Source organism: Pristiophorus japonicus, chromosome 1, assembly GCF_044704955.1.
Source record: "Pristiophorus japonicus isolate sPriJap1 chromosome 1, sPriJap1.hap1, whole genome shotgun sequence".
Taxonomy (NCBI): domain Eukaryota; kingdom Metazoa; phylum Chordata; class Chondrichthyes; family Pristiophoridae; genus Pristiophorus; species Pristiophorus japonicus.
This window is the reverse complement of record NC_091977.1, coordinates 386,936,938-386,957,858: the sequence shown is the minus strand read 5'-3', so window position 1 is coordinate 386,957,858 and position 20,921 is coordinate 386,936,938. Positions and strand designations below refer to the sequence as shown.

The window sequence follows — 20,921 nt, the reverse complement described above, 5'->3', positions numbered from 1 at the left end:
CAGCAGGGGTTTGAGACAGGGAGTCTTCAGTAATATTAGTCTGTTCCTTTCATTTAACATTTATTATAAAATAAATGAAGACAAGTACAACAGGCCGACGACTGCAGCGGGAGCAGAGAGCGCAGAGTAGCCCCCCTGGTGCTAGGAGGGGCCCTGGGTGGGCCGAGCAGGTTCCTTATTTAACCAGTGACGCGGAGTGAAGATGCTCAGTGCCAGGCGGCGGCGACCGGAGGGAGAGGGAGGTGGAGAGTACAGGCTCGGGGACCGGCGTCACCGCAGGGCCGCTGCTCACTCACATTCACTGTCCGCTCGCACACTTCGCTTCTGTGCGAGAAGGGCCAGCCTTCTGTCCCGGCACCAGCCCAGCCATGAATATCGTCGCAGAGTTTTTCGTTGTCACTTTCAAAGTACTCTGGGCTTTCGTGCTGGCCGCGGCGAGATGGGTGGTCAAGCCCAAGGAGAAGAGCGTGTGCGATCAGGTGTGCCTGATCACGGGAGCGGGCAGCGGGCTCGGCAGGCTCTTCGCGCTGGAGTTCGCCAAGAGGAAAGCCACCCTGGTGCTGTGGGACATCAACCAGGACAGCAATGAGGAGACGGCCGAGAAGGTCCGGCAGCTGGGCGCCCGAGTCTACACTTACACTTGCGACGTGAGCAAAAGGGGCAGCGTTTACAGGACGGCCGACTTGGTGAGGAGGGAGGTCGGAGACGTGACGGTGCTGGTCAATAACGCAGGTGTTGTGTCCGGGCATCATCTCCTCGAGTGTCCGGATGAGCTTATCGAGAGGACCATGATGGTTAACTGCCACGCTCACTTTTGGGTGAGTTTAAGAGGCCGAGAAAGTTTTTTTTTATTAAAACCAATTGCTTAACTGCTGTTGGCAATCTCGTCCGTTTTTTTTTAAGTGTGTATATAACCTAAAGTAGTTCTGAGTAATTGACCCAAATCAGATGAAAGAATAAATGCATATTTTCTAATAAACCAAAATAGATTATTATTTGCAACCAGGTTGTGTTGTACGCGAAACAGTTCGTGATCCAGGTGTTTTCTGACGAGCGGCAGAAGTTTTAGAATTTTACTAAGATGCAATGTTGACTTTTTTAATAGATTGCATACTGTACACACACACACACACACACACTTCCAAGTACATGGGTATTGAGTGAAAGGTGTAGGAAAGGACACTACAAAATAAAACATTGCATAGCAGCAGCATCCCACTCTGAATCGCTGTGTCGATACTAAGCTTCTATTTTTCTCTTTTTTGCGAGGAAAGAAAACTGTAACTCAGACCCGTGGGTATAAACGAACATTGGTGTATACTTCACTATTAATGATTGATGTGACCTTGTTTCTGCTACAGCAATGTTATCACACAGCGTTTACGAGCCGGTATTGTATTTATTGTACCCAACAATTTTGATTTTAGTACCGATCCTCGTGATTCATAGCGGTTCCCTGTGATTCTAGGATGCTTTTAGTGAAGGGCTTCCGGTCCTGAACTGCTGCTGAAACCTAAAGTTCAACAAATACGCATTTGCCCCATAGAAATAACGATGTCTGCCGCACGCGCTAAGAAAAATGTCAAATGAAGTGGTGGTGAAACGCAAAACGTTTATAGTTGTATAGGTATGAAAAAAATCCCGATTATTGAATCGTATACGGAACTGTGTGTAATTCCAAGTTTAAAGCTAGTGATTCATGAATACTTTCTGGCTGCGGTTAGTGGCTGGGCGCATCTTTTTTAATCTGTCCGAATACTAAACATTTGAAAAGAGTAAATGGGCTTTCGTTTTACAGTCCGTTCCTACTTTAAATGAAACAAGTGCAATCAATGCAAACGCTCAAGTAACCATCCCATTGCTCGTTAATGCTGGTGAAACAACATTTGCCTACTCGATATTAACATTAATATTCCTACTTTCTTAACTATATTTCTAGTTGGGTCATTACGATTTGTTACCAAAGCATATGCGATTTTTAATGCTCCTCCATATATCTATAAAGGTTGTGGAAATGACTCCGATCCTCCTCCCAGCGCTGTTAAAATTAAGGTTGTTCTTGACGTGAATCCGTCATCCACTTAATCCTTGAACCATCCGAACTGTTCGATTTCTACTGCAGCTTTTCGTGAGATTGCACAACCTGAGCCGCTGTTAGTTGAGTTTCCTATGTGCATCTAGATTTATAATGAGCGTAATGTTATAAAGAAAAGAAAGACTTGAATTTATATAGGCAACAATCTTGTAAAGTAACCGTACTTCGTGTTGTAGGTTTATTCCAAGATATTGTGAAGACTCGAGGACTATTGGTACACTCGCTGTTCTCCAACAACCAATTATGGAAGGAATTGCATCCCGTTTTCAAGTATTTTTGCTTGCGTGTATTTTGGAGTGCATATATCTAAAAATAAACTTATTGCCTTCAGTTGTATTTAACTTCCCATTCAAGGCGCTAAAGGTACATTTGGAAAACTGACTTTCAACGTAAATTATAAAACCGTCTGTTGCAATATTATCACTGGTATAGTACAGCAAATCTCCTCGACACTTCATTAGTGTCTTGAACAGGATTAGGGTTTGAAACTTCTTAGAAGCTATCGGGTTTTCAGCGTTTGGTTACAAGCAAAGTAAAAGAGTTTGGTCTTTGCAGGGGCCGTTGCCCTCAAACTTAATTCCGTGTATTGAATTTTTTTCGTTCCATACCCTCCCGTTTTAGTTGCAAAATACTTGGTAAAATATAGATCAAATTCAATCGGATTAGGCCTTTACCCATGGAAGACATGAAGTTGGACTCGACTTTGTGAATTTGCTGTTTATCCGATTCTTGTGTGCATGGAATGTAGCTGACGTTGTCAAGACAACATTGCTGATCCGAGAAGATGGTAGTGGGCCTTTTTGAATTGCTACAGTTTTCATGATGCCTAATCTATGATTTTGGCTCATTGAGCTGAAAGGCAGTTGGGCAACTTGTGTCCAGAATGATTGGCAGCACTGCTAGGACTTGGTTGAATTTACCCCAGTATTGCATTGGAGAACAGACTACATTAAAACTGTATGAACGTGATGCTAATATTTTTAAACCCAGACTTTGTTATAATTTTCATTACAGAAAGTAAGAGAAGGGCTAAATCGGTTTCTGATACTTGTTTAGGAGTACTACATTTTTTTATTTTTACAAGTTAATTATTTCTTCTTCCTTTCTCCCCCTCCCCATTTAAAACAATGAAGCAATATATTAATTGGTTTCTGGATTCCAAAGACACTGCACCTGTAGATGCTGTGAGCACATGATTGAATATGGGGAAGCATCTGTATTATACAACAGCCTCAAACTGAGCCTTCATCCCAAGGTGCTCCATTTATTTTTTTTTAAATGACTATTCCTGGAAGGCCACAAATAAGCGGACAGTACTGTGAAACAGCTTGAGGTCTTGAAATCCATGGTTGATTATTTAAAATCCGATTGAAATTGGGACAGTAAATGCACATTATATCTATATCTGTGTGTATGCGGTTTTCATAGAAGTAATGTAAACTCAAATGCTTAGCACCAAAATTACAACTTGAATTCACAATGTAGCAAAAATAAAAACTGAGAACTTTTGGCACCTGTGGAAACTGAGAAATGTTAGATCACAAAGCTAAACAGCCCCCAAGCATCTTTGGCACTGAAACAGAAGAAAATTAATGGAAAATACCAGCCTCAAGGCATCAGAGCACTAAAGATACAGAACAACTAGCAAACGTGGTATAAAACTTCCTCCGTGCTTCACACAACTGATCAGAAAGTGCTGACCACCCTACCCTTACAGAGCAGAAATTGTGTAAATAAATTTCCCTTGCTGAATCCTGCTGAACCCTATTCATTTTATTTCCTTTTTCCTCCCTCCCAACCTAGCTAGCTGTTTATCCTACACCAACATGAATATTGTGCGCCAAGCTGAAACGGTGGTTTAATGAATCAAAACTGCAGCAACACAGCAAAAGCTGAATGTGTTGGGCTGAGAACAGCTGCCAAAACACCTTTCACACTGGAGCACCAAATCAACTTTGAAAATCCCACCCCCGACAACACAACACACTGGATTTCCTCCCCTACAAATAGTGTGCGATCCTCCTTCTCCCTTGCACCTCAGAGCACAATGACCTAGAACATACCATAACCCCACACTGCATTCCCTCCACTGAAGAGAAAATGTGGACTCCCTCACCCAAACAGCACAAGCATGTGAAAAGAGGCACGAATACAGAGTGGCAAGAGTGCTCCCTTTGCAGTACCTGTTGCAGAAGTAGATGGTGGTGTGATTTATGTAAAGTTGCATGCCAAACAATAATTGTTTAAATATCCATGCAACTACACACTCTGACCACTAAGTGGCACTGCTGTAATTTTTCTTTCAGGTAAAAACTGACACTTTTTTTCTCTAAACTAATTTTCAATCTTACTTCAACACCATCTTTCTGTCCTCTGGCATGGATTCTAAAAAGAAACTCTAATGTCCTGAACATTTGAGTGCCCTTCAACATTTTTTATTAACCTCGACTGAGTTTTTTTTTTTGGTTGGATGTCGAGGGATATGGATCGAAGGTCGGTTAATGGGAGGTGAGGTACAGATCAGCCATAATCTGAGGAGCTGAATGGCCTACCCCTGTTCCTGTGGGAAAGGTTTTGGGGAGGGGGAACAACAGATAGCTATAGATGGACTGAAGAATGAAAAAAGGGGATCGGAAGAAAACCTCATGACTTGACTAGGCAATAATCGTGTCCCTAAATTTGAGATTCAATATTTGCTAATTAGCAGAGCTGCACAGGTGGGTGTACATGCAAAATGACTTGAGCTTCAGTGTGCCAACTCGATTTCATTTATTCTTTGAAAATTACCATAACCCTACAATTTTGGACAAATCATAATTTTCTACAATTGGTGTAAAATGTATGCAATTCAATTTGAAATTGTGTACAGAAATCCATTGTTACAAGATAATTCCAAGATCTTGCAGTACCTTCCCTTTTGAACTCTGCATTTTCCTGATTACTTCTCCTTTAGTTATTTTAACATCAAATAGTTCTTTGCAACCATTGAATAATGCGACTTACAATTTTTAATCTTGCCCCTCAACCCTGCTCAACCCATATAACATGCTTAAAGATGATTTTGTATTTTAGTGACAATCTTAAAAAATCTGTTGTATGCAGCCAATGAAGAAATCGCCAGTTGTGTCCTTTTTCCTAACATGCCAATGGACCAGTTAAAGGTCTTTGTTTGACAGTCTAAAATGTTCATGCAGCAGGGCAGGGAGCCATGACACTTTGTCCTAATTTAGTCTTGCTTTTTTTTTTTGCTGCCTTTTTTTTTTACATTTAATTTGGAAAATCTCAATGCAAGAAATGCTTCCCCCCCCCTTCCTAGATGCAGCATCTAAAAATTTAGATAACACGAGTTGCTTGTTTACGTTTGCTTTACTTGTAGGGAATTCTGCAAATGTAAATAGTCCCTGCTAAATAAGTGGATTGTGTTTTTTGCGTAAGCTAACTGGATAAGTAACTGGTCCAGGTTGGAGTGAAAATGAGTATTCTAAATGATGTAAACAAATATTGTTCAATCTACTTTTTCATGATTACAGAACTGATGCTTTTCGACGGGGAACTTGAGCTTTTGCTGTTTCTACAACGCAAGTTGCCACTTTTTTGGGACCTAGACAATGTTCATTGGAAAAGAACAATTTGCAGGGCTATGGGGAAAGCAGGGGAGTGGGACTAATTAGATCGGGACAGGAGTAGGCCATTTAACCCCTCCAGCCTGTTTGCCATTTAATGAGATCATGGCTGATCTGTGACCTAACTCCATGTACCCTTTTTATATAAAGAGAACTTTCAAAGAGCTGGTGCAGGTATGATGAACACTGCCTATCCTTCAGCTGGTATACTAGAGAATAAGTTAACATGTCTATCCCTAATCAGCATCCTTCCTTTCACTGGTTCTCTTTTTATGCTTTTCGGATGGTCTACATATCTGAAAGCAGCATTGACCCCATGATGTGTGGCTTGGGCCAGTGGCTCAGTTGGTAGGACCCTTGCCCCTGAGTTAGAACGTTATGGGTTCAATTTCCACTCGAGACTGTAGCACAAAAATCTAGGCTGATGCTCCAGTGAAGTACTGAGGGGGTGTGGCACTGAAGGTGAACATAAAAATATGGCACTAGAGGGGCTGCTGTGTTTCCAACATTACAACAGTGACTACAATTCAAAAAGTACTTCATTGACTGTAAAGTGCTTTGGGACATCCAGTGGTTGTGAAAGGTGCTACATAAATGCAAGTCTTTTTTCAGATTATATAATGCAAGTTTGAACGTTGACCAATTTAGTTGGGTATGCTCCACTTCAAGGCACAAGTTTGTTCTGCTCACTGCCTCCCAGGACTAGAGAATTCTGCACTGGATGGGGTCTGCAGGAACTGGTCCATTACACGAATTGTAAATTTGTAACAAAAATGGATCGTATTTCCCCTCTTGTCTAAAATTGTGTATGTGATCTGGGTAGCAAGATCTCTTTCTTGCCAGCTGAGAGGTTTTATTCTTGATTCTAAACATTAACTGACCCTGTAGATCCAGCAGAAAGAATTGATGAAGAAAAGGAGAATCTGATCTGATGCACTGCATCAAATGACTTTGCAGAGGCTGGTTTGATTTTGATCTTTAAAAAGTATCAAATTATGAAACATTTATGATTCTTCCAATGTGAAATGGATATATGGTGGTAAGACCTTAACTTGTAACCTTTTATGTTCCAGCTAAACTTTAAGATCTTGCTTAATCAGACATCATCTCTTTCATGTGGACTTTTCAGCCACCTGCAGTGAAGTTGGCTGGTAAATGCCCAGATTCATGCTTCATGAAAGACTCTTGAAGAAATCATTTGTTAACTAACAACTTCTGCCTGAGAATTTGAATCTTGTTCTGAGCAAGTTGATGTTGCAATAGGTTAAGCTAAGTTTCTTGAACTTGGACTGCCACAGTAAAATTGTAACCAGATTATTTTAGCCACGTCTACAATGTAATGGTGTAGATTGCTCTTCTGGCTTTTGCTTGGCTAAACGAGAAACCACTCTGGTTTTCATCTGAATTGGAGACTTGAAACCAGGAGGAAGATGGCCATGTAAAAGGTTTTTCTTGCATGAGCTGTAGAAAAGACTGTGTAAAATGGGGAAGAAGGAAAGAATTAAAACAGAGAAATGGGAACTCTCCCCAACATGCTTCTCTTGCTTGGTACAGTTCCACAGATGCTAGCAGCCCTCCTGTGCCTTCCTCAACTGGCTATTCTTGATTCTGTTCCTCAGTTTATAATCAAACCGTGGAGGACGAATCTGATGTATGTCCATATGTGGTTTCCAGTAAGGTTACTGGATATTGACCAGTGCTTTCCTTTCCTGGGTGCGCCAGCCATCGTAATTCAGCTGCTCAAAATGTACTAACAGCACTTGGTCTGAATGTTTTTTTTTTGTGCTACCCAAGTGCTGCTTTTGTCCAGTAGGTTATTGAAGAGCTGTTTAAACACTTGGTTGCTGTAAGTGCCTGATTTAGTAGCCTAGTCATTATTGTAATATAAAGCCACTAAAATCTAATTCTATAATTGTTTCAGTTTCACAGTGCAAGAGTTGACCATCTTTATAATTTTTTTTTAAAGTGGAAATGTTGTTTCCCTGAACCTGCTGATAGTGTGAGGGTTAGGTACTTGTTTATGCAGAAGTACATCCTGAGCTTCATTATAATGCCAGGCCGCATCATATTTTGGAATGCTTGTGGCCCAGTTATAAAACTGCATTGTCATGAGTTTCACTTGGTCACTAATCTCTAGCATCGTTGTAGCCCAACAAGTGTGTGTAAAAGACCGGGCTGAAGCATTCGCAACCATCTTCAGCCAGTTGATGATCCATCTCTGCCTCCTCCTGAGGTCCCCACCATCACAGAAGCCAGTCTTCATTCACTCCACATATGAAGAAACGGCTGAGCGCATTTGATACGGCAAAGGCTATGTGTCCTGACAACATCCTGGCTGTCGTGCTGGAGACTTGTGCTCCAGAACTAGCCACACCTCTAGCAAAGCTGTTCCAGTCCAGTAGAATTACACTGGCATCTAGCTGACAAAGTGAAAAATTGCCCAAGCATGTCCTGTCCACACAAAGCAGGATCAATCCAATCTGATCAATTGCCACCCCATCCGACTACTCTCGATCAGGAAAGGAAGATGTCGTTGAATGCTATTAAACGGCACCTGCTCACCAATGCTTCATTTGGGTTCTACCAGGACCATTTTTTTTGAGGTAACTAGGAAGGTCGATGAGGGTAGGAAGTTTGATGTAGTCTGCATGGTTTTTTGCAAGGCTTTTGATGAGGTCCCACAACAGACTGATAGGAAAAGTAGAAGAACATGGGATCCAAGGCAAGTTGGCTCCAAAATTGGACCGTGGCTATTTACAATCTATATATTAATGACTTGGATGAAGGGACTGAGTGTAATGTATCCAAGTTTGCTGATACAAAGTTAGGTGGGAAAGTAAGCTGTGAGGAGGATGCAAAGAGGCTGCAGAGAGATGTAGACAGGTTGATTGAGTGGGCAAGAACACGGCAAATGGAATACAACGTGGGGGAAGTGTGAAGTTATCCACTTTGGTAGGGAAAAACAAAAAATATTTGTTGAATGGTGAGACTGGGAAATATTTGCATTGAGGGACCTGGGTGTCCTTGTACATGAATGAGTTAACATGCAGGTACAGCAAGCAATTAGGAAAGCAAATGGTATGTTGGCTTTTGTTATAAAGGAATTAGCGTATAAGAATATAAGAAATAGGAACCGGAGTAGGCCATACGGCCCCTCGAACCTGCTCCGCCATTCAATAAGATCATGGCTGATCTGATCATGGACTCAGCTGCACCTCCCTGCCCACTCCCCATAATCCCTTACCCTCTTATCGTTTAAGGGACTGTCTATTTCTGTCTTTAATTTATTCAATGTTCCAGCTTCCACAGCTTTGAGGCAGCAAATTCCACAGATTTATAACCCTCAGAAGAAATTTCTCCTCCTCTGTTTTAAATGGGTGGCCCTTATTCTAAGATCATGCCCCCTAGTTCTAGTCTCTTCTCTTCCCCCGCTGCCCCCCCCCCCAGTAGAAACAACCTCTCTGCATCCACCTTGTCAAGCCCCCTCATAATCTTATACGTTTCGATAAGATCACCTCTCATTCTTCTGAATTCCAATGAGTAGAGGCCCAACCTACTCAACCTTTCCTCATAAGTCAACGCCTTGATCCCCAGAATCAACCTAGTGAGCCTTCTCTGAAATGCCTCCAAAGCAAGTATAACCTTTTGTAAATATGGAAACCAAAATTGCATGCAGTATTCCAGGTGTGGCCTCACCAATACAGCTGCAGCAAGACTTTCCTGCTTTTATACTCCATCCTCTTTGCAATAAAGGCCAAGATTCCATTGGCCTTCCTGATAACTTGCTGTACCCGCATACTATCCATTTGTGTTTCATGCACAAGTACCCCTAGGTCCAACTGTACTATAGCATTTTGCAATCTTTCTCCATTTAATTAATAACTTGCTCTTTGATTTCTTTTTCCTGCCAAAGTACATGACCTCTCACTTTCCAACATTATGCTCCATCTGACAAATTTTTGCCCACTCACTTAACCTGCAAAAGGACATAAAAAGGCTTTGTGTGTCCTTCTCTCACATTGCTTTTCCTCCTATCTTTGTATTGTCAGCAAACCTGGCTACGTTACATTCAGTCCCTTCTTCCAAGTCGTTAATATAGATTGTAAATAGTTGGGGTCCCAGCACTGATCCCTGCGGCACCCCACTAGTTACTGGTTGCCAACCAGAGAATGAACCATTTATCCTGCTTCTATTTTCTGTTAGTTAACCAATCCTCTATTCATGCTAATATATTACTCCCAACCCCGTGAACTTTTATCTTGTGCAGTAACCTTTTATGTGGCACCTTGTTAAATGCCTTCTGGAAGTCCAAATACACCACATCCACTGGTTCCCCTTAATCCATCCTGTTCATTACATCCTCAAAATTCCAGCAAATTTGTCAAACATGACTTCCCCTTCATAAATCCATGCTGACTCTGCCTAACCGAATTTTGCTTTTCCAAATGTTCTGCTATTGCTTCTTTAATAATGGGCTCCAACATTTTCCCAACCACAGATGTTAGACTAACTGGTCTATAGTTTCCTGCTTTTTATTTGTCTGCTTTTTTTGCAGTTTTCTAATCTGCTGGGACCTCCCCAGAATCCAGGGAATTTTGGTAAATTACAACCAATGCATCCACAATCTCTGCCGCTACTTCTCTAGACCCTAGGATGCAAGCCATCAGGTCCAGGGAATTTATCTGCCTTTAGTCCCATTATCTTACTGAGTACCACCTCCTTAATGATTGGGTTTGTGTGAAGTTCCTCCCCCCCCCCCCCCCCCCTCTCTCTCCTCCCACCCATAGCCCCTTGACTATCCACTGTTGGAATATTGTTAGTGTCCTCTACCATAAAGACTGATACAAAATATTTGCTCAGAGTTTCTGCCATCTCCATGTTTCCCATTACTAATTCCCTGGTCTCGTCCTCTAAGGGACCAACATTTACTTTAGCCACTCTCTCTTTCTCTTTTTTTTTTTTTTCTTTTTATGTACCTGATAGAAACTCTTGCTTTCTGTTTTTATATTTTGTGCTAGTTTACTTTCATAGTCTATCTTCCCTTTTTTTTCTAAGTCATTCTATGCTGGCTTTTAAAAGCTTCCCAGTCTTCTGTCCTCCCACTAGTTTTGGCCACTTTGTATGCTCTTGTTTTTAATTGGATACCGTCCTTTATTTCTTTAGTTAGCCACGGATGGCTATCTTTTCTCCTCACTGGAATATATTTTTGAGTTGTGAAATATCTTCTTAAATGTCAGCCACTGTCCTACACTTTAATCTATTTTCCCAGTCCACTTTAGCCAACTCTGCCCTCATGCCTTCATAGTTTCGTTTTATTTAAGCTTAGTACGCTGGTTAGAGATCCAACTTTCTCACCCTCCATCTGAATTTGAAATTCAACCATGCTATGATCACTCATTCCAAGGGGATCCTTTACTAGGTTGTTTTGTTGTTTGTTAATCCTGTCTCATTACACAGGATCAGATTAGTTCCGTTACATACTGCTCAAGGAACCTGTCCCTTATGCATTCTATGAACTCCTCCTCGAGGCTACCCTGACGAATTTGATTTGTCCAATCAATATGGAGGTTAAAATCACCCATGATGATTGCTGTTCCCTTTTTACACGCCCCCACTATTTCCTGGTTTATGCTCCGACCAACAGAGTAAGCAAGTATGAGGTCTTACTACAATTCTACAGGGCATTGGTGGGGCCACACCTGGAGTACTGTGTGTAGTTCTGGTTTCCTTTCCTAAGGGAATCCATACTTGCCTTTTAGAGGGCGTGCAACAAAGGTTCACTAGACTGGTTCCTGGGATGAGGGGTATTCTCCTATGAGGAGAGATTGAGAGTAGACAAGACCTATATTCCCTAGAGTTTAGCAGAATGAGAGGTGATTGAATTGAAACATATAAAATTCTTAAGGGGCTTTACAGGGTTAATGCTAAGCAAATGTTTCCCCTGGCTAGGGGATCTAGCACACTGGCATCACAGTCTCAGAATATGGGGTTGGCCATTTAGAACTGATGAGAAATTTCTTCACTAAAGGGTTGTGAATCTTTGGAATTCTCTGAGCAGCCACAACTCTCTGGGAATAGTCATTGAGCATATTCAAGACAGGGGTCGATAAATCTTTGGGAATTAAGGAAAAATTGGAATAATGCAGGAAGGTAAAGTTGAAGTGGAAGATCAGCCAGAAGGATCAAATGGCCTACTCCAGCTCCTATTTCTTATGTTCTTGAAATTGGCTATGGCAGGTGGAAAAGGGTAATGATCTGATGTACAAGGAATGCCTGGGGGAACCTGGCAAAACTCTTAATAGAACAATGTCCCAGTGTCTTTTCTTTGCAGGATGATGGCAACTCCTATTTGTATGTGGAGTTAAGCTACATTCTATGAGGAAATCCACCATATAGAAAGTAATCTAATATTTATAGTAACTTAACAAACACTGCTGGGAAGCCCACATTCCAGTGGTGATGGACAAGGAAGAACATTGCTCCAACATTCTGCTGTCACAAATCCGTAAACAAATTTAGTGCTTTTTACTAATATCTCTAGAAATTGTAACAGTTTTCCCACAACTGGCATGTCAATAGTTGCCTATGCTTTACTCTCATCTTGAACAAGGTTGTTGTCAGCAATTCTCCAGTCCCATGGCACAATTCTTATTTTTGAGGATTGAAAATTTGTAGCCAGAGCCTCTGACATTTTGCAACAGCCTAGGTTGTATACCAGTAGGGCCTCATGATCTTGAGATCTAATTATTTCATAACCAATTCCTTTTCTACAGTTATCACTAGCAATTGTTCTTAATCTGCTACCGCGTCTATATTCTGCACTTGTAAAATCAGTGCTATGCATTTATTATCTCTGCCATGTCCTCTACTATTTAGACTCCATCCCTGTGTTGTCTTGCCCTCGCTCTATATTACTTTAGGTTTTTTTTAAGTCCTTGCTCCTTTTTTTTTAAACAAATCTCAGCCTTTTTCATATTACCTTTTTGCCCATCTATCTTTTCACTTCCTTACTACACTCTATATTCCTCATGGTTATCTTTTATTATTAGCCCTAACTTGTCTGACTTCTATCCACAGAAATCTATACTTTGATACATCCCCTTTTTTTGCCTTTTTCCATCTTTTGGATGAGACGTCTGACCTCTTGGGTGGATGAAAAAGATCCTATGGCACTATTTCGAAGAAGAGCAAGGAATTATCCCTGGTGTAGTAGCCAATATTTATCCCTCAATCTTTTTTTTTGTGATGTTGATTTATCGGGTCATTATCACATTGCTGTTTGTGGGAGCTTGCTGTGCGCAAATTGGTTGTTGCGCTTCTTGCATTACAACAGTGACTACACTTCAAAAAGTACCTCTAAAGTGCTTTGGGATGTTTGGTGGTCAAAAAGGCATTATTAAAAAAACGACTTGCATTTATATAAGCTTTCACAATGTCTCTGATATGAGGTCATGCACTTTGGTAGAAAAAAAAAATCAAAGAGCAAGTTATTATTTAAATGGAGAAAGATTGCAAAGTGCTGCAGTACAGCGGGACCTGGGGGTACTTGTGCATGAAACACAAAAGGATAGTATGCAGGTACAGCAAGTGATCAGGCAGGCCAATGGAATCTTGGTCTTTATTGCAAAGGGGATGGAGTATAAAAGCAGGAAAGTCTTGCTACAGTTATACAGGGTATTGGTGAGGCCACACCTGGAATATTGCGTGCAGTTTTGCTTTCCATATTTAAGAAAGGATATACTTGCTTTTGGAGGCAGTTCAGAGAAGGTTCACAAGGTTGATTCCAGGGATGAGAGGGTTGATTTATGAGGAAAGATTGAGTAGGTTGGGCCTCTACTCATTGGAATTCAGAAGAATGAGGTGTGATCTTATCGAAATGTATAAGATTATGAGGGAGCTTGACAAGGTGGATGCAGAGAGGATGTTTCCACTGATAGGGGAGACTAGAACTAGAGGGCATAATCTTAGAATAAGCGGCCGCCCATTTAAAACTGAAATGAGGAGAAATTTCTTCTGAGGATTGTGGATCTGTGGAATTCGCTGCCTCAGAAAGCTGTGGAAGCTGGGACATTGAATAAATTTAAGACAGAAATAGACAGTTTCTTAAACGATAAGGGGTTGTGGAGAGTGGGCAGTGAAGTGGATCTGAGTCCATGATCGGATCAGCCATGATCTTATTGAATGACAGAGCCGGCTCGAGGGGCCGTATGGCCTACTCCTCCTATTTCTTGTGTTCTTCTGTTGAGTAACTTTTGCCTTTTTGTAGGTATGTACTTGTTTCTTGTGTATCTCTATTAACCTTTACTAACCTTTCTACTCAGATAATTTGGAACTTTTCAAACAGCAGTATATGTAAAGTAACAATTGTAGCCAGAGCATCTCCAACAATGTCTTCTCTTCCTGCCTCTGCATCCTCTGTAAACTTCAGCTCATCAAAAACTCTGCTACCCATATCTTGTCCCACTCACCTTGTCCTCACTGACCGACATTGACTCTCCGTCCCCACAACGTCTCACTTAAAATTTTCATTATCATTTATGGTTTTGTCTTTTGTCTATCTCTAACCTCCACACCACCCCCCCGCCCCCGCCACTGTTTTCTTTGGATCCTTGAATTGGGGTCAATAGTAGTTTTGGCAGTTAGCTGTACTACCTTGCTACTTTCATGTAAACACAATTGGAGAATCTGTCAATATCCTAATTATAATGATTGTTTCATTTTGGCAGACTCATGCACATGCCAAGTTTTAGAACATAAAAACATAATTAGGAGTAGGCCATAGGGCCCCTTGAGCCAGCTCTGCCATTCATGGCTGAACTTCAATCTCAATTCCACTTTCCTGCTCAATTTTCTCCATATCCCTTGCTTACCATAGTCCAAAAATCTTTCTCCTGAGCATCCACAGCCCTTTGGGATAGAGAATTCTAAAGATTCACAACCCTCTGAGAAGAAATTCCTCCTCAACTCAGTCTTAAATGGCCGACAGCTAATCCTGAGATTGTGCCCCCTAGTTCCAGACTCTCCAGCCAGGGGGAACAACCTCTCGGCATCTACCCTGTCAATCCCTCTCAGTATCTTGTATACTTCAATTAGATCACTTCTCATTCTTCTAAACTCGAGAATATAAGCACAATCTACTCATCCCTTCCTCATAGGACCAGCCTCTCATCCCTGGGATGAATCTAGTGAACCTTCGTTGCATCACCTCTGAGGCCCCTTACAATTGTAGTAAGATTTTTGTTTTTGTAATGCTCATTGTTTTATTTCAAGTTGTGATCAAAAGTGTATTTTTTAAGAATACTCGAGGTGTTATTTCCTCCAATAATCCCTGCTGCCTGTCTTTGAATGAATCATTTCACTACCAAATGTTGCAATGTTTGCTCCACACCACAGGGTTCCACCTGTTTAAAGCCACAACAGAAAGGTCCAGTTTTCTCTTGGAGTTTGAGAAATCAGCTTTAACAATGGGGCAGAGTTTCAGCCAATGAGGGAGATCCGGGTTCAGCCCCACCCATTGGGTGCCACAAGCCCCGCCCCTCACCAACCGCCCGCTCGGTCCTCCAGCCCCGCCCTGCTCTTCCTATTGGCCCGGAGCTGCCGTCAATCCCCCGAGCATGTCCGGTCAGGCAGTAAGTGAGGCAGCAGGTGACAGATGGGCGGAGGGAGTGGGTTAATAAATCCCGGGGCGGACACGATGGGCCGAAATGGCCTCCTTCTGCGCTGTAAATTTCTATGTTTCTATGGGACATGGGCCTGATAGCAAACTCCACATTATCTACTTCTCCACAACTCCGCCAGGTTAAGACACAAACCCCGGGACAACCCGACAGTGCAGGCAAATTCCTGCCAGTTGGGGAGCATCTGTAAATGAAGGAGAAGCGATGTCTGGTCAGGGAGCGTGACTAACTTGATTGAATTTTTTGAAGAGTAACAGGCTCGATGAGGGTAGTGCGTTTGATGTAGTGTATGTGGATTTCCGCAAGGCTTTTGATAAGGTCCCACATGGCAGACTGATCATGAAAGTAAAAGCCCATGTGATCCAATGCGAAGTGGCAAGTTGGATCCAAATTTGGCTCAGAGGCAGGAAGCAGAGGGTAATGGTTGATGGATGTTTTTGTGACTGGAAGGCTGTTTCCAGTGAGGTTCTGCAAGGCTCAGTACTCTTGCTTTTTGTGGTATACATCAATGATTATAGACTTGAATATAGGGGGTATGATTACGAAGTTTGCAGATACTAAAATTGGCTGTGAGGTGGTTGATGAAGAAGAAAGCTGTAGACAACAGGAAGATATCAATCAGGTGGGCAGAACAATTGCAAATGGAATTCAATCCGGAGAAGTGTGAGGTAATGAATTTGGGGAGGGCTAACAAGGAAATGGAATACACAGTAAATGGTAGGACACTGAAGTGTAGAGGAACAAAGAGACCTGGGAGTGCATTACTAAAAAATAATAATCTCATCATTGCTACCAGTGCCACGTGCTAGTCAGAGTAGGAATCGCAGGATAGTTCAGATGCATACGTGGCTTGAGGAGTGGTGCAGAAGGGAGCGATTCAAATTCCTGGGACATTGAAACCAGTTCTGGGAGAGGTGGGACCAGTACAAACCGGATGGCCTGCACCTGGGCAGGACCGGAACCAATGTCCTAGGGGGGAGTGTTTGCTAGTGCTGTTGGGGAGGAGTTAAACTATTGTGGCAAGGGGGTGGGAACCTATGCAGGGAGACAGGGAAGTAGAATGGAGGCAAAAGTAAAAGTAGGAGGGCAGAGACACCCAAAGCAAAAAGGGTCACATTACAGCAAAATTCTAAAGGGGCAACGGGTGTTTAAAAAAACAAGCCCGAAGGCTCTGTGCCTCAATGCGAGGAGTATTCGCAATAAGGTGGATGAATTAACTGCGCAGATAGCAGTTAATGGATATGATGTAATTGGCATCACGGCGACATGGCTCCAGGGTGACCAAGGCTGGGAACCCAACATTTAGGAAGGATGGACCGAAAGGAAAAGGAGGTGGGGTGGCGTTGCTGGTTAAAGAGGAAAGTAATGCAATAGTAAGGAAGGACATTAGCTTGGATGATGTGGAATGGGTATGGATGGAGCTACAGAATACCAAAGGGCAGAAAACACTAGTGGGAGTTGTGTACAGACCACCAAACAGTAGTAGTGAGGTTGGGGATGGCATCAAACAAGAAATTAGGGATGCGTGTAATAAAGGTACAGCAGTTATCATGGGCAACTTTAATCTGCATATTGATTGGGCTAACCAAACTGGTAGCAATGTGGTGGAGGAGGATTTCCTGGAGTGTACTAGGGATGGTTTTCTAGACCAATCTGTCGAGGAGCCAACTAGAGCGCTGGCCATCTTAGACTGGGTGATGTGTAATGAGAAAGGACTAATTAGCAATCTTGTTGTGCGAGGCCCCTTGGGGAAGAGTGACCATAATATGGTACAGTTAATTCAATGAAGAATTCTGTCACTCCATCTTAAGAGACTAGGGTCCTGAACTTAAAGATAACTTCGATTGTATGAGACACGAATTGGCTAGAATAGACTTGCGAGTGATACTTAAAGGGTTGGCGGTGGATAGGCAATGGCAAACATTTAAAGATCACATGGATGAACTTCAACAATTGTACATCCCTGTCTGGAGTAAAAATAAAACTGGGAAGATGACTCAACCATTGCTAACAAGGGAAATTAAGGATAGTGTTAAAGCCAAGGAAGAGGTATATAAATTGGCCAGAAAAAGCAGCAAACCTGAGGACTGGGAGAATTTTATAATACTACAGAGGAGGACAAAGGGTTTAATTAGGAGGGGAAAAATAGAGTATGAGAGGAAGCTTGCTGGGAAGATAAAAACTGACATCAAATGCTTCTATAGATATGTGAAGAGAAAAAGATTAGTGAAGACAAACGTAGGTCCCTTGCAGTCAGATTCAGGTGAATTTATAATGGGGAGCAAAGAAATGGCGGACCAGTTAAACAAACACTTTGGTTCTGTCTTCACGAAGGAAGACACAAATAACCTTCCGGAAATACGAAGGGACCGGGGTCTAGTGAGAAGGAGGAACTGAAGGAAATCCTTATTAGGTGGGAAATTGTGTTCGGGAAATTGATGGGATTGAAGACCGATAAATCCCTGGGGCCTGATGGTCAGCATCCCAGAGTACTTAAGGAAGTAGCCCTAGAAATAGTGGATGCATTGGTGATCATTTTCCAACAGTCTATCGACTGGATCGGTTCCTATGGACTGGAGGATAGCTAATGTAACACCACTTTTTAAGAAGGGAGGGAGAGAGAAGGCGGGTAATTATAGACCGGTTAACCTGACATCAGTAGTGGGGAAAATGTTGGAATCAATTATTAAAGATGAAATAGCAGCACATTTGGAAAGCAGTGACCGGATCGGTCCAAGTCAGCATGGATTTATGAAGGGGAAATCCTGCTTGACAAACCTTCTAGAATTTTTTGAGGCTGTAACTAGTAGAGTGGACAAGGGAGAACTGGTGGATGTGGTGTATTTGGACTTTCAAAAGGCTTTTGACAAGATCCCACACAAGAGATTGGTGTGCAAAATTAAAGCACATGGTATTGGGGGTAATATACTGACGTGGATAGAGAACTGATTGGCAGACAGGAAACCGAGTCGGGATTAATGGGTTCTTTTCAGAATGGCAGGCAATGACTAGTGAGGTGCCGCAGGGCTCAGTGCTGGGCCCCCAGCTCTTTACAATATACATTAATAATTTGGATGAAGGAATTGAGTGTAATATCTCCAAGTTTGCATATGACACTAAGCTAGGTGGCGGTGTGAGCTGTGAGGAGGACGCTAAAAGGCTGCAAGGTGACTTGGACAGGTTAGGTGAGTGGGCAAACGAGTGACAGATGCAGTATAATGTGGATAAATGTGAGGTTATCCACTTTGATGGCAAAAACACGAAGGCAGAATATTATCTGAATGGCGGCAGATTAGGAAAAGGGGAGATGCAACTGGGTGTCATGGTACATCAGTCATTGAAAGTTAGCATACAGGTACAGCAGGTGGTGAAGAAGACAAATGGTATGTTCATAGCTAGGGGGTTTGAGTATAGGAGCAGGGAGTTCTTACTGCAGTTGTACAGGGCCTTAGTGAGGCCTCACCTGAAATATTATGTTCAGTTTTGGGTGTCTAATCTGAGGAAGGAGATTCTTGCTATTGAAGTGCAGTGAAGGTTCACCAGACTGATTCCTGGGATGGCAGGACTGACATATGAGGAGAGACTGGGTCGACTGGGCCTGTATTCACTGGAGTTTAGAAGGATGAGAGGGGATCTCATAAAAACATATAAAATACTGACCGAATGGACAGGTTAGATGCAGGAAGAATGTTCCCAATGTTGGGGAAATCCAGAACCAGGAGACATAGTCTAATGATAAGGGGTAAGCCATTTAGGACTGAGATGAGGAGAAACTTCTTCACTGAGTTTTTAACCTGTGGAATTCCCTACCGCAGAGAGTTGTTGATGCTAGTTCATTGTATATATTCAAGAGGGAGTTAGATATGGCCCTCATGGCTAAAGGGATCAAGGGGTATGGAGAGAAAGCAGGAAAAGGGTACTGAGGTGAATGATCAGCCATGACCTTATTGAATGGTGGTGCAGGCTCGAAGGACCGAATGGCCTACTCCTGCACCTATTTTCTATGTCCACCGATCTCTGAAGGTAGCAGGCCAGAGGTTATGTTTGAACTGTATAAAGCACTAGTTAGGCCACAGCTCGAGTACTGCATGCAGTTCTAGTCACCACATTACAGGAAGGATGTGATTGCACTGGAGAGGGTACAGAGGAGATTTGCAAGGATGTTGCCGGGAGTGGAGAATCTTCGCTATGAGGACAGCTAGGATAGGCTGGGTTTGTTTTCTTTGGAACAGAGGAGGCTGAGGGGAGACCTTTATTGAGGTGTACAAAATTGAGAGGCCTAGATATAGTGGATAGAAAAGGCTTATTTCCCTTGGCAGAGAGGTCAACAACCAGGGGGCATAAATTGGTAGGAGATTTTGAGGGGAAATCTCTTCACCCAGAGGGTTGTGTGAGTCTGGAACTCACTGCCTGAAAAGGTGGTAGAGGCAGAAACCCTCACCACATTTTAAAAAGTACTTGGATGTACACCTGAAGTGCTGTAACCTGCTGGGTTACAAACCAAGAGCTGGAAAGTAGGATTAGGCTGGGTAGCCTGTTGTTGACCAACACAGACACGATGGGCCGGAATGGCCTCGTTCCGTGTTGTAAATTTCTGTGATTCTATGATTACGATTAAGCCTTAGATTGCTACTTTTATGTGTGGAGGGGTGGGGATAGGGTGAGTGTAATCTTTGGGAGGAAGAGCTAAAGTAACTTTGTCATCTGGTCCAGAAGCAGATCATGGAGACCAATTTGGGCCGAAAGTGGCCCCCCAAGGTAGGTCCTGCTAGGGGATTTGGGGGGGTGCCTTGCTTGGGTGGGTGGTGCCAAAAGAGGGCGAGCAAAAAAAAAAACTTACTACTAGGGGGATCAAGGGGTATGGTGAGAAAGCAGGAATGGGGTACTGAAGTTGCATGTTCAGCCATGAACTAATTGAATGGCGGTGCAGGCTAGAGGGGCCGAATGGCCTACTCCTGCACCTATTTTCTATGTTTCTATGCAAGTAATACAATTATATTATTGATGTACTTCAAAAGCATATTTAAGAAACTTTTTTTTTAATGTCTGTGGCCATTGAAAGTGGTGCAAATGCACCTCCTTTCTTTAATTTTCAGGCCAAGGGCATATTTATAGCTGCGTCAATTTTGTACTCATTGAAATGCAGCCGTTTCTCTGATTGGCTCTCCATTTTTACATGGCCTATTGCTGATTGGTCCCCTTGGAAGATAAGCCACACCCTGAAGTTCCTCTGGAATGTGTAACTGGAACTGCCCAGCCCAAGTTCTGAGTGACTTTCCATTTTGACTTGAAACCAGAGGATAGATCTCCCCAAAAGCCACCAAATTCCAGCCAATGTCCATTACCTCAGCGCAAGTGCATCCCTCTGCCAGCTGAAGACCCTTACCCCAGCAGATGTGCTGCCTCCCACAGCCAATTTCCAGCTGAAGTCCCTTACCCAGCGCCAGTGCATCCTTCCCCCAGCGTAAGTCCCTTACCAAGTGCAAGACCTTATCCCCCCTCCCCCCCCCCCCATAGATGGGGCAT

The 20,921-nt window shown here is 42.7% G+C and overlaps 1 protein-coding gene across 1 annotated transcript in view; it reads left to right on the top strand.

Annotated features, from left to right (window-relative positions):
• Positions 1-8: 8 nt before the first annotated feature.
• Positions 9-20,921, top strand: part of LOC139274141 (retinol dehydrogenase 10-like) — a 95,472-nt gene continuing 74,559 nt past the window's right edge. Inside the window, exon 1 of the mRNA XM_070891187.1 lies at positions 9-818. Coding sequence (XP_070747288.1) covers positions 369-818 — 450 coding nt within the window. The 5' untranslated portion in view covers positions 9-368. The remainder of the gene's footprint in view (positions 819-20,921) is intronic.